Here is a 13426-nt window from a genome sequence, read left to right on the forward strand (position 1 = left end):
ACTAGCCTATAGCGAGAATTTAGCTGTGAGAGGTTTATTGAACCTTTATGAAAAAAGAAAGTTATGAAACGTTTAATAGGCCTAATGAGTATTTTAGCTAATGAACGATTTAAACCTATAATAAGGGATTTTTATGAATAAGACTGTTACAGTCTTATTCATAAAAATTTATAGAAGCTTTATTAGCTTGTTATAAGCAAAGTTCTCAAAAACATCTTTCATAAACGTTCAATAGTGCTATAATGCTCTTAAAGTATTCAATAGCGGCTCCATAACTTATAACAGGCTCAACCCTACTATAAACCCTTAATAAAGAACAACATGGCCGCCGTCTTGTCTTCAGATGACAGCTGATAATTTGATTGAAGTGTAGTTAATAATTATTTTCGTTGATGCTAGTGTCATTGCATTGTAGTTTGTAATTATTTGTACGTAATTTATTATTATCATATCAAAGTATCATAATGCAAGCTCTGCAAGCTATAGCCGCCATCGAGAATGTCGAAAACCCTACACGTCGCCGTCGTCAGAAGGTGTACCAGAAGAGATTTGACCCGTTTTCTTTGCCGGATATCGAGTTTAAACGGCGATACCGCTTCAGTAAAGATACCGCAAGGTTTATTATTAATCTCGTCAGGCAAGATTTGCAACTCGATTCAAGAGGCTGTGGTACTTCACCAGAGTTGCAAGTTTTAACTGCTATAAGATGCTGGGGACGTCGTGAAGTAAGTTCCTACTTAATTTCGAAGTTTCTATTCATGTACTTAATTATTCCTTTTATATGTGATTTCTTCTAACATGTACTTTTTGTCTAGGTTCAAGAAGATGGGGGAGATTTACATGGGTTGTCTCAACCAACTGTAAGCCGCATTTGTGCCAGAGTAGCTCGCGCGATAGCTCGGCACTCAGCGACTTATATTAAAATGCCTCAGACTCTGATAGAACAACAAACAGTTATCAGAGAATTTCAAGAAATCAGGAATTTTCCTTCTGTACTGGGCTGCATTGACTGTACTCATATTAAAATAAAGAAATATGGCGGTGATGCAGCTCAGTACTACATAAATAGAAAAGGCTTTTATTCGATGAATGTCCAGGTACTGTACCTAATACATACTTTTACCTAATAAGTACATGTACAGCAACAAAACCTATAGCATCTCCGTGCTGGACAGACAGGCAGCATTAAGACTCCATGGCCCTAGGTCCTTTACTTTTTTTGTATTAAATGTTTTTTATTTTAAATGCAGACATATTTTTTCAGGTAACTTGTGATGCTAAACTACGCATCAGAGATATTGTTGCCAGATGGCGTGGTAGTACCCACGACTCCCGTATATTTAATGAGTCCACCCTTAAAGAGCGCTTCGAGCGCGGAGACTTTAAGGGGCGACTCTTAGGAGATTCGGGGTACCGCCTGGAAAGATATCTATTCACGCCCATTCTGAGACCTCAAAATGCACGTGAAGAAAATTACAATCGTGCTCAAATTGCTACACGGAACTGTGTAGAACGTTGCTTTGGCGTGTGGAAGCAACGGTTCCAAAGTTTGTTGTATGGAGTCACTGTTCACATGCACAATGTAAAACCTACAATTGTGGCTCTTGCAGTTTTGCATAATATTGCAATAGACCAACAGGACCCTGTTCCAGGTAATTTTTAGTTTAGCATAATTTTTCATCAACATTTATTTGTTAAGCAATATTTTTAACAATTACTAGCTGACGCCCGCGACTTCGTCCGCGTGGATTTAGGTTTTTCGAAATCCTGAATTTTCTTTGCTATAAACCACACGGAGCCCGAGACCTTTCCAACGAATGCAAAACCGTGGAAATCGGTTCGTGCGTTATGGAGTTATAGCGTCAGGAAGGAAAACCCGACTTATTTTTATATAGTAGATTACTTTATTTCAGAAAATGATGGTAATGTCCATATTGTTCAGGAGGATGACTCTGCAGCACATTCGAATGAGGCTGGAAGAGGAAGAATGGGAAATAGTGCTTTTCTGCGTGCGTTTATTGACCAACATTTTAGCTAGTAAATTAATTAAAAAATATGTTATTTTAAAGCATTTTATTTATTTTTTTCATAATATTCAATTTTTTTTTTAATCAAAATTTCTTCTAAATCTAAATTTCGAGCTATCCTTTTCTCATTATCCATTTGAGCTCTGTGGAGCTCTCTCCTGCAATCGATTTCCACGCTTGCGATGGCATTTGCAGCAGCAGATGTCTGTAATATACAAAATATTATAGGTATTTACTTATACTTACTACTAGAGGATGCCCGCGACTTCGTCCGCTTGATTTAGGTTTTTAATGATCCCGTGGGAACTGTTTGATTTTCCAGGATAAAAGTAGCCTATGTCCGTCCCCGGGATATAAGCTGACCCTGTACCAAATTTCGTCAGAATCGGTTCAACTGTTGGGCCATGAAAAGGTAACAGATAGACAGACACACTTTCGCATTTATAAAATTACTAGCTGATGCCCGCGACTTCGTTCGCGTGGATGTAGGTTTTTTAAAATTCCCGTGGGAACTCTTTGATTTTCCAGGATAAAAAGTAGCCTATGTGCTAATCCAGGGTATAATCTATCTCCATTCTAAATTTCAGTCCAATCCGTCCAGTAGTTTTTGCGTGAAGGAGTAACAAACATACACACACACACATACAAACTTTCTGCTTTATAATATTAAGTGTGATATATAGTATGGATGGATTTGTACATTAACAAAAAAAAATGTGTGCTTTGAAGTCAAAAGATGTTTTATGTTCAAATTCCCCATCAATTTTAGGTCTAGATGGATATAAAAGCACTATTTCTGAAACATTTCAAATTCAAAGGCTGCTGCCACTACCTTGATGCTTTTGAATATTTGTTTTACCTTGTTCTCATTTTCTTTTTTTTTATTCTTCTTTTTTCTTATTAAACGATTGGTCAGTGCAGACTCAACCTAGAATAATAATTATTACTTATTAAAATCAACTCATTGGCATAGGAAAGACTTACATATTCAAATTTTTATCAAATACAAATTAATGAATACATGATAAAACCATCCTCATAGTATGTAATTTAATTACTGTAGTTGAGGTTTGGTTATTTATTGTTCTAATGTAATATAATTATTTTTATGAGTGCTCAGTGGTAAAATGGCTATGAAGTACTAACCAGTTGCCAAGTTCAGGGGATGGAAAAAGGAAGAAACCGGTTGCCAAGGAAAAAATTGTGGAAAAACCTGCACCTGCAGCGTAGAATTTTTGGTGAAGTTGATTAACCTGTAGGTACTTGGGCAGCATTCAATATTTACCTTGTTCTCATTTCCTTCTTTTTTCCGCTGGTCATTCTCATTAGTTATAGGTAGGATCTGAATCAATAAAAGTGTGTTAGGTGAAGTTGATGAACCTGTAGGTACTTGTGCAGCATTTGATATGAGCTCATTATGACCTTGTTCTCATTTTCTTGATTTATTTTGCTCATCTCATGATTAGTAGGAGGAGTTGTATGAGGTAGGACCTGAAGCAATAAAAGTGTTATTAAATTGGGATGACTATCAAAATTCATTGATCAACCCATGTTGTTAAATATTAATTTACCTCTTCTGTAATTCCATCCTCCTGATGTACCTCTAAGATGATTTCATCTGGTGACAGCCCTCCAACCTTGACCTGAAATTATATATTACTCATATATATGGATAAAGTACTGTGATAGCCTGTGATAGTGGTTAGGACGTCCACCTCCTAATCAGAGTCAGGGGTTCAATCACAGACACACACCTAACTTTTCAGAGTTATGTGCATTTTAAATAATTAAATATCACTTGACATCATGAGGAAACCTGCATGCTTGAGAGTTCTCCATAATGTCCTCAAAGATGTGTGAAGTCTGCCATTGTGCACTTGGCCAACGTGGTAGTCTATGGCCAAACCCTGAGAGGAGATCCATGCTCTGTAGTGAGTCAGCGATGGGTTGATTATGATGATGATGATATATGGATGTGAGAGTACAGACTGAAACACTAGAAAACTATTTGATAACAAATAATATCCTAATTAAGTTGTATTAAGTACATGAACTAGCAACTAAGACATAATAATAAAGATGTATAATATCTCTCACAACAACGAGACTTATAAGTTACTTCATTAACATGAAAAGACCCTTGTCACCAATGTTCGGATCATAAACCTACACAATATATTGTAAAACATTCACCTGATTGATTTGATCAGAATCAAATTCATTTGTGTCGATCACAAATTCATTGGGAAGCCATGCACTGATGTCTTCACTCTTTAGAGGGTCCAACTGTGGCGGTGGGCCGCCACCTGTAGCAATGATTTGCTTCCGCTCTAATGATTTTAATCGTTTTTCGTGCATCTTAATGATGCCCCATTGTGATTTTAGCTGTGGAAGGATACGTTTGCTCCCCTTACACATACTGTTAAAACTGTGAACAATAATATTATGACATGTAATGTTTATTTACAAGTATAATGCATTGTATTGATTTTAACAACACCATAATTAGATACCTATTTAACAAATCTGCCCACGCTGCCTGCTTTTTGGAATTAGTGTTAGTGTCCGTGTTTTTGTTTTCAATCACAGCCACCCTCTCCCTGACCAACTCCATTAATAAATACTACGGAAAGAAATAAACACGTAAATATATATAAAAAAAGGAAGTACACCGAATACACACTTGTGTAGATTGTAGAGAACTGCTGTAGGTACTAACCTTGTCTTCACTTAACCAATTCTCACTTCTTTCTCTCTTTTTAGCCACTTTTCTTCCTGTTTCCATTTTTAATTAAGTTATAAACAAAACTCCGAACGATAATATCCAAATGATCCAACCTATCCTCCTGACAGTTGACACTTTTGACGGTATACAAATGTCACACATGCGTCACTTTTTGTCACAGAGCCCAGCATGAGCCCAGTATTTTTGGCATTTTGTCTATGAATTCATCAGAACGACAACATAATAAAGCGAAACTAGCCTATAGCGAGAATTTAGCTGTGAGAGGTTTATTGAACCTTTATGAAAAAAGAAAGTTATGAAACGTTTAATAGGCCTAATGAGTATTTTAGCTAATGAACGATTTAAACCTATAATAAGGGATTTTTATGAATAAGACTGTAAGTTTATTAATCCTCGTGAACTTTCGTCAGGTTCGACGACTTCAACTTGAACAGCGAGCGCGAAGGGTCGCCAAAGAAAGGCAAGTCGCGGTCCCGCTCGCGCTCGCCGCGCGCGCGCTCCGCCGGCGCGCCGTCGCGCCGCAAGTCGCGCGACAGCCGCTCCGGCGGCGAATCCAGGTGTGCATCATATTTTCTTGACGGCTCTCTATCTCATAAGAGAGAGGAGATAAGGGTTTGAGCGATAGAAAGAGAGGCGATTGTCAAATTTTAGTTTGCACTCCACAGCCCTGCAGCTGGATTATACTATATTGCGTCGCTATTTATTAAGCCTTTGCGGTATGAACCTTCTGTACCTGGAAGGTACTATTAAGTATTCTGTTTCTATCGCGTAACTCTTATCTCTTTCTTTGTCCCTCTCAGAACAGAAATAAGTGTATGTTTCTCGGGTCCAACACCGAGTGAGCCTAGCCTGACCTAACCTCCGTGATTACAGATCGTCGCGCGACAAGGAGAAGTCGCGGGACAGAGAGCGTCGCGACAGGTCGCGCGGCTCCCGGGAGCGCAAGGAGCGCCGCTACAGTCGCGACGGCAACAACCACTACAGCGCGAGAGGTCGACACCGCTAGGTTAAATATCCGTTTATAATGTACGCGCGGGGCTCTGTATGCAAGTTTAATATACGAATACTATCTAATCTAAACTGGCATGTACCGTACTGACGACTGGAAGAATTTTACGACGAAGACGACGAAAGGATTTTTCCACCACTCTGTACTCTGTGTCTCTTGTGCATTATAAATTTATCTATTTCATCTCGCCATCGTCGCCTCGATCTGCCGCGCTGGCGTTGATGAGTCTGGGGACTCCAGAAAAAAGTAGATTTTGTCCACATACGGCACACATGACCTGCCCAGTTCCATTTAAGTAAAACGGCTGCAAGGCCAATGAGTACTGCGAATGAATTTTCTAGAACATCTCGATGAATTGACGCACACATTGTCGTGCACTAAATATTTATCGTGACAACCATTATGATGTCAAATCTGCAATGATAATGAAATCTTCAAATATGCTAGTTGGCAGTTATTTGATTTTTTTAATGATATCTTGAAAACCTTGATGGCACTATAATGTCATATGATGTTTTTGTAAAAAAAAATAACTCGGACTGACAGAAACTCTTATAACGTTATAATTATAGAGATGCACAATGCGAATATTAATTTAGTGGCCAAAATAACGAAAGTAATCTTGTAGAACTAAATGACAGGGCAAGAATATTAAAACAGGAAACTTGAGATAAACGCTCCAGGGGATTATTTTTTGACATTTGTTGTATGAGCGAAATGCCAAAAACACGATACGCAAAACATACAAACATACAAAACGCAAACAGCCTCTTTATGTACTGCATCCGATAAGAATCCGAGGATTCTCGATCCGAAGTGGCCGTACTAATTTTCGTTGCAACCCACTAAGGAGGTCCAAAATAATTGATTCTGCGCATTCAAGATCATGACTAGATCCATTTAAGAACTTTGTTCTGGATGGGCGCCATAATATTACATGAGCGGGTATGACGCCGATGAAATATGTGCTCGGAATCCCGCTAGATTTGTTCCTTAAAGAGTTGTTTTTGTATGCAACTGTTTGTCTTTTTTTTGTTGTCTTGCAAAAGACCTTTTAATGTAGGCAGGATGCCTACTATATGTGATTTATTATAATTGTAAAATTTTAAACTGACTTCTGCATATTTACCTTTTAAAATGTGTAATTATATACATGTATAATTATTTAGTCTGTACAAAATGACTTCTCACGCGCCATTGTAACTCTATGGGTCAACTTTCGTGTTAAAAGTAAGGTTTGCCTTGGACTTCATCTGTGTTGGTGTTATGTTAGCTGGCGGGCGTGCTCTGCTTTTTTGGAGTGTTTTTTTTTTTGTTAAAACTGACTGGAAAGCACTCTAAGGGGGTGCCGTGCGTGTGTCAGCGAGCGTCGGCACAGACGGGGTCCATACTTGTATAGTTTAACTAACTTGTTACAAATAACTATAAACTTGACATTGGTTAATCTTTGTGAAGCCAGACGAGAGAGAGAAAAAAAGGTTTGCCTTTAAAATAAAGACTAAAATCGTACTTTTCATCATATGACGTTTGACACGTTAAAATGGCGCGTGAGAACTCATTTTTTACGCACTATAACTATTCTTTTTAATCAGTGAAACACTAGTTATTTTTTGTTGTTAATGACGAATTTTCAACAACAAAACTATGTTTTTAGCATCTGAGGATTCTTTTTTGGAAGTGTCTAGACAGCCACAAACGGTCGCTAATGAAAAAAAAGTCGTTTGTCGGCGTGTCGAAGCCTCAAAGTAAAAGCCTTATTACATGACGATTCTTTACCATGCAGCCAAGGCATACTAGAAGAGCGATTATATAAAAAGTAAACAGGCTGCTGAACTAATCAATGCTCGGTTTATAATAGATAATCTATTCACGGAAATAAGTTAGCATAGGGCTCTCTCTGTTACGTGATCCCATACAAATAACAGAGCCAAAAAACAGTTGGCGTTAACCATTTTTAGTCACCAACCAATCACAAACGAAACTATGTTTTCAAATTGAATCTCGAATGTTTTTTTTAAAACGAGAGAGCCTTTATCTTACTTCTTTCCATGGATAGAATATAGTTGCAAATGTCGTGGGTCAGCAAAGCATAAAAGTAAGAAAATTTAGATAGTGAAACAGTGGGTTTAAATAAAAAGAGCAAATCAGTATAATCGCCCAAATTTATTATATCACTTCACTAAACACACTAATACAAATCACTCATTGCTTTATTACTATTGTTACTTTGTTACTATTTATATAATTTACACTTGTTTACACAAATGGACATAGTTTCAGCTTATAATGCGTACGATAGAACAATAATCCTAAAAATGAGCTCGCATAGCTTTATATGGCGTTATCCCCACCGAAGGGATTCGGCAGTGGTGGCGGAGTTGCGTTCGGCTGTCAATGGCGCTGGCGTTGATTGGCTGTCATGGCGGCAGTAGGCTATGATTGGCCGTCTTGGCGGTTATCGGCTGTAACAGGCGGTGATTGGCCAGCTCGGCTTGACTCGGATAGTCTGGTTGGCGTTGGCGCGTTGCGATTGGCTGAGGCGGCGTGGCGTTACATTCGGCCGTCCTGAAACAATGAATTGCTCCCGCAATGGGAAAATGCTTGGTTAGCTTTCTGGTAGACAATAGCTCAACAAGGTCTTCGGTTTCAAGTTATTTATCGGAACAGTTAGCACTGTTGGATATAAGAGCCGTAGGCGCTGTGATATGGCTTTAAAGAGTCTGCTCAGGCATGTACAAGCTTCGTAGCCTCGAAACCCCTTAACACTTCGAGTTCTCTTAATGCCTACCAGCTTGGTTACGAAAATGAACCTGAGTAAATGCTATCAGTGTTTACTTCTATCGCAATGCTTGTGGGAACTTGCCACTAAATAACTAAATTCCTTTGTTATAATTAAATGAAATATTAATTTTGTCAGTTACATTATCTGGTTAGCTTTATCCTATCGCTTGCTATCCTTTACCGAGCATTTGCCTTGTTACGCATAACCATCCCGAGTTCGCTAATTTTACATTAATAGTAACATGGCATCGTGACCTAGGTAAATACCAAATTATGGATATCACATTCATTGAGAGTATTGTCAGTAGTCCAAATAATATCAGTTAACAGTTTGTCCAATCATTTTATTCGCAGTTTCGCTAGGACCTGTGGCACAACGCGTTTAACATGGTCTGGTTAGTGCTTGGATTGGCTTGACTAGGCACTTGACTCGTGGTAGTATCATGGAGGTCAAAACATACCTAACTATTAATCAGTCGACACTCGGAAACTCTAAAATGTCTACTAGTAAAAGCATTCTTATGCTCACTTTATAAGTTTACTAGGATGTCCAAATAAGGCAAATTATGTATAATATTCTACGAAACTGATCGTTTTCGGCTAATAACAAATTTTGCAAAAGCATCTGTAATAATCAAATTGTACCTACACTACTGATGAGCGATATCCTTTCGCCCTCCCGTTGGTCAGACGACATTACCAAGCTGGCGGGAAAGACTTGGAGGAGGCTCGCACAACACCGAGAGGAATGGCGTGCACGTGAGGAGGCCTATGTCCAACAATGGATTAACAAAGGCTAAGAAAGAAGAAGAAGAAGATCCTTTCGCTGTCTTACAAAATGGTTTTACAAAATGTGGTCAGTATGAACTCTACAAAATTTTAATCCAATGCCATTGGTCTGTGATCTAAACTGCAATCTTATCTACTTTAAAACCAAGACGAAACAAAAGAACATTATTTAATTTATAAATTATTATCGTTTTCAGTTGTACTGTTTTTCCACGTTTTACTTTAGAGACATTTTTGAAAGAAAAACCGTCAACAGACTGGCTTGTAGAAAGGAAAATAGCTTGTAAATAGCTTCTCGTGAAGCTGTGAATGCTATTACTCTGACTTGAAAAGGAATCTCACTTAAATCCTTGCAGGGAGATCTCTCAATGAGCAACGAGATGAAAGTACTCCTATCGAAAGTAAAACTTGGCTTTCGAAAGTAAAAATTGGCTACCGAAAGTAAAAATTGGCTACCGAAAGTAAAACTTGGCTATTGAAAGTAAAACTTGGCTACCGAAAGTAAAACTTGGCTACCGAAAGTAAAACTTGGCTACCGAAAGTAAAACTTGGCTACCGAAAGTAAAACTTGGCTACCGAAAGTAAAACTTGGCTACCGAAAGTAAAACTTGGCTACCGAAAGTAAAACTTGGCTACCGAAAGTAAAACTTGGCTACCGAGAGTAAAACTTGGCTACCGAGAGTAAAACTTGGCTACCGAAAGTAAGACCTGGCTGCAGAAAGTAAGACCTGGCTGCAGAAAGTAAGACCTGGCTGCAGAAAGTAAGACCTGGCTGCAGAAAGTAAGACCTGGCTGCAGAAAGTAAGACCTGGCTGCAGAAAGTAAGACCTGGCTGCAGAAAGTAAGACCTGGCTGCAGAAAGTAAGACTTGGCAGCAGAAAGTAAGACTTGGCAGCAGAAAGTAAGACTTGGCTGCAGAAAGTAAGACTTGGCTGCAGAAAGTAAGACTTGGCTGCAGAAAGTAAGACTTGGCTGCAGAAAGTAAGACTTGGCTGCAGAAAGTAAGACTTGGCTGCAGAAAGTAAGACTTGGCTGCAGAAAGTAAGACTTGGCTGCAGAACGTAAGACTTGGCTACTGTCTTCACTTCGGCATCTATGTAATTCCGAAAACAGTTCGCGATTGAATTTAGGTAATACAGGATCATCAGTCAAATAACAGTTTTCTATTCCATTCCTATTCCCTACTATGTAAGCTACATAACCAGGCAGGCATACTAACACCAACTGAACTCAAGATATTATGTAAAACGTCAGTCTAGTCGGCTTAGTGAAAATTCCGGTACGTCCGGTCCACCTGACTAACAATGAACGGCACAAAGCTATATCATGGTTATAATTAAAAGTGCCACTTGAACTTTCTACTTACATTATGATTGGACCGACAATCTTAAGGTAGAATGATGAAATTGACTCGATTGAAAGCTTGTTGGCAAAAGTACGTAACATACATGCTGCCTACAAGCACTACTTTTTTTTCTAAAATGACAAAAGCATTATCAAAATCATAAGGATATCTAACTGGTAATAGTTATTATTACGTTTCCTCCAAGTGCCCAATTCTGCCTACATTACACTACCTATTTGTATTTACTCATACGCTGTGCCACCGGCTTGTATATTATACGAGACAGTTCCAAAGCCGTGAGTAAGATCTACTTACTATGCTCTCAATCATTCAAAGAATGTGATTTAAACTACAAGTTACAACACGTACAGACTTCATAAACACTAACTTTTAGTAAAAATAAAAGAACAGTCATACCATACAGCATAAACGCTTAACAGCGCTTATGTCACCCCAAATAGGCAACAATGCGGCGGCTTATAGATACCCATTGGCTGCAACCCTGCATCGTTAGCGCGCCACGATGTGGTGCCTCGCAGTGACGCGCTCGGCATCAGGCACACAGCACACAGCAAAGCATCAGTGGTGACCATCGTAGGCGATGACGTTTGCATTTCACGAACTCACCAAAAATTCCGAGAAAAGAAAGATAAACACAATATTATTGTTTGACTACAAGTAGCTCCCAGTCGATTTATAAAGTACGTCTGCCCCAATTATGAAGATCTATATTCATATTACATAACAATAATATAACCACATGAAAATCAATTTCACAAGAAACTCAAAAGTGAACATCATAAAACAATTCGATTTTACATTCAAATTGCGATCACCATGCTATATGCAAAACTGGGTTTGAGCACACTGAAAGTGTTCATCAACCGATTCTGACGTAAATGATATTATTGTACCCTTAAAAATAATTTACAGGTACCCCACACGTACCCCGTGTTGTCTGTATGACTGCAGCGGGAATATCACCGACGACGCGAAAAAAATAACCTTAAAGGTTTATAGAACCTTATACTATAACTGAGCCTTGTGCAAATAAAAACACTAATAGCGTCAAAGCTTGTTTCTGGAAAACTTCTGGTTGAAATTTGCGGGTAGTCTGAGAACTATTGTTACCATCCGATATACTAGATCTTTTTTTTTTTTAATTAATTCCTGATCAGTATGTATTTGTGTCAGTTCATAACCACTCAACAATTTTAACCGATTTTGATAAATGATACGTCATTCGTCTTGATGGCGTGTGTGTCAATGGATATATAAAATTCTTTAAACAATCAATGTGGTGGATTTTATACGATTTAATGTAAGAGCCGAAAAATATGCAGCGCAAACTGCAGTCGGGAGTTTTTATTTTTTATTATTTAACTTATTGAATTACTTGTTAACTTTTTCGTACCGGTAGCACTTGGTCATAATTTCCACATACTGGAAAGCACTACTACTAACCCACTAAGTACGTTTTCTAGAATTAAACTGCGAATTCAAATTGCGGGTATCTCGGCGAGATGCAACGTGAAAAGTGGATGGTTGAGCGGGTTTTTACCTGATTCGATAAAAAGTTGACTAAATCAATCGGTTGCAATTTTAGCATTAGTATTCACCGCCATTATTTTATCAGTTATATATATACAATACGTGTATTTTTGTTAGGAAAACTATAAATAAAACAATACACACAAATATCACATTTACAAAAATTAAAACTAAAACTCGTCGAGCTAGTTACCTTGCCTTACCCAAAACTAGAACAATTTATGGCAGAAAAACCCTTACCTATGAAGGAGCTAAACTGTACATCAAAATACCTGCACACATAAAAAAAAATGTACACTCATTCAATCCATTTAAAACTGAATTAGCTGCTCACACTATGAGTAATGCGAATTACTTCAACAAATGCGCTGAATGAGTACTTAATCAAATGGCGAATATTGTAAACTTTATTTTCTTAGAATTAAGTTCTTATGTAAATGACTTTTTTGTTTTTATGAGAATTAAACATCTTTAAACCTAAACCTTTATTTGACGGTCAGATATGCCACAAATTATAGTTATATTTATCTTCAGCTATCACTCAAACCATTCACTATCCGCGAGCGTATAATGACCACCTATCATAACCCGCGTGCTCTAATACTAATTTCATAACCTCAAACAGGGTGTTACAACAGGGTGGTGGGGTCAGTAGAGGTTACAAACACGATCAACCTCATTACACTATGCATCAATATCATTAAAAACGGGATTATTTGAAATGGAATAATGGATGGATCATACCTCAGTTATTACGCGTAGAAGTTGAGGGTAGGTTGCCATCGGGCGTAGAAACCATGCACGCTGCAGATGAATGTACCTCCGGTTCAAAACTCTTCTAAGGACCTTCCGGGCCCCAGAAGTGGACGATCTTCATTGTCGCTTGATTTTTACACGATGATTCGTTTCATCCTTGCGGATGAACAAAGTAGATGGCATATCTTTGCCGACTCGTTAATTGGCGCGATTATGCATCATAACTTTCTTTATTAATCCCACTTCTGAGATGAAACAGTGGGTTTAAATAAAAAGAGCAAATCAGTATAATCGCCCAAATTTATTATATCACTTCACTAAACACACTAATACAAATCACTCATTGCTTTATTACTATTGTTACTTTGTTACTATTTATATAATTTACACTTGTTTACACAAATGGACATAGTTTCAGCTTA

The 13426-nt window shown here is 38.1% G+C and overlaps 4 protein-coding genes across 7 annotated transcripts in view; 2 read left to right on the top strand and 2 right to left on the bottom strand.

Moving 5' to 3' along the window:
* LOC123864547 (prenylated Rab acceptor protein 1) overlaps positions 1-5522 on the bottom strand; it is a 27292-nt gene extending 21770 nt beyond the window's left edge. Inside the window, exon 1 of the mRNA XM_045905090.1 lies at positions 5518-5522. The gene's annotated coding sequence lies outside the window, so the exon portion shown is untranslated. The remainder of the gene's footprint in view (positions 1-5517) is intronic.
* The window catches only part of LOC123864536, an 18782-nt gene extending 11701 nt beyond the window's left edge, over positions 1-7081 (top strand). Inside the window, exons 7-8 of the mRNA XM_045905033.1 lie at positions 5184-5330; positions 5647-7081. Of these exons, the coding sequence (XP_045760989.1) occupies positions 5184-5330; positions 5647-5779 (280 nt within the window). The 3' untranslated portion in view covers positions 5780-7081. The remainder of the gene's footprint in view (positions 1-5183; positions 5331-5646) is intronic.
* Positions 171-2047, top strand: LOC123864541 (putative nuclease HARBI1). The gene is made up of 4 exons (XM_045905076.1): positions 171-725; positions 816-1097; positions 1265-1652; positions 1914-2047. The coding sequence occupies exons 1-4, from the start codon at positions 465-467 to the stop codon at positions 2036-2038; spliced, it is 1056 nt and encodes a 351-aa protein (XP_045761032.1). The 5' UTR covers positions 171-464; the 3' UTR covers positions 2039-2047.
* LOC123864544 lies at positions 2074-4898 on the bottom strand. 4 transcript variants are annotated; one of them, XM_045905079.1, is made up of 8 exons: positions 4747-4898; positions 4541-4650; positions 4221-4455; positions 3599-3670; positions 3450-3518; positions 3313-3369; positions 2887-2955; positions 2074-2232 (listed from the first exon to the last, which is right to left on the bottom strand). In XM_045905079.1, the coding sequence occupies exons 1-8, from the start codon at positions 4810-4812 to the stop codon at positions 2074-2076; spliced, it is 837 nt and encodes a 278-aa protein (XP_045761035.1). In that variant the 5' UTR covers positions 4813-4898. The 4 variants fall into 4 exon arrangements, with proteins under 4 accessions (XP_045761035.1, XP_045761037.1, XP_045761036.1 ...); XM_045905081.1 differs by lacking the exon at positions 3450-3518; XM_045905080.1 differs by lacking the exon at positions 3313-3369.
* Positions 7082-13426: the final 6345 nt, after the last annotated feature.

The sequence above is a fragment of the Maniola jurtina genome, chromosome 4 (assembly GCF_905333055.1).
Source record: "Maniola jurtina chromosome 4, ilManJurt1.1, whole genome shotgun sequence".
Lineage (NCBI taxonomy): Eukaryota > Metazoa > Arthropoda > Insecta > Lepidoptera > Nymphalidae > Maniola > Maniola jurtina.

Bases quoted from the DNA above. Each gene is read 5' to 3' on its own strand.
- LOC123864541 (XM_045905076.1), top strand. From the start codon at position 465: ATGCAAGCTCTGCAAGCTATAGCCGCCATCGAGAATGTCGAAAACCCT. The intron at 726-815 runs GTAAGTTCCTAC...CTTTTTGTCTAG, and splicing joins GATGCTGGGGACGTCGTGAA to GTTCAAGAAGATGGGGGAGA. The intron at 1,098-1,264 runs GTACTGTACCTA...ATATTTTTTCAG, and splicing joins TTTATTCGATGAATGTCCAG to GTAACTTGTGATGCTAAACT.
- LOC123864544 (XM_045905079.1), bottom strand. From the start codon at position 4,812: ATGGAAACAGGAAGAAAAGTGGCTAAAAAGAGAGAAAGAAGTGAGAAT. The intron at 3,519-3,598 runs GTAAATTAATAT...TTATTGCTTCAG, and splicing joins AGGATGGAATTACAGAAGAG to GTCCTACCTCATACAACTCC. The intron at 2,233-2,886 runs GTAAAACAAATA...TGTATATTACAG, and splicing joins AAAAAGAAAATGAGAACAAG to ACATCTGCTGCTGCAAATGC.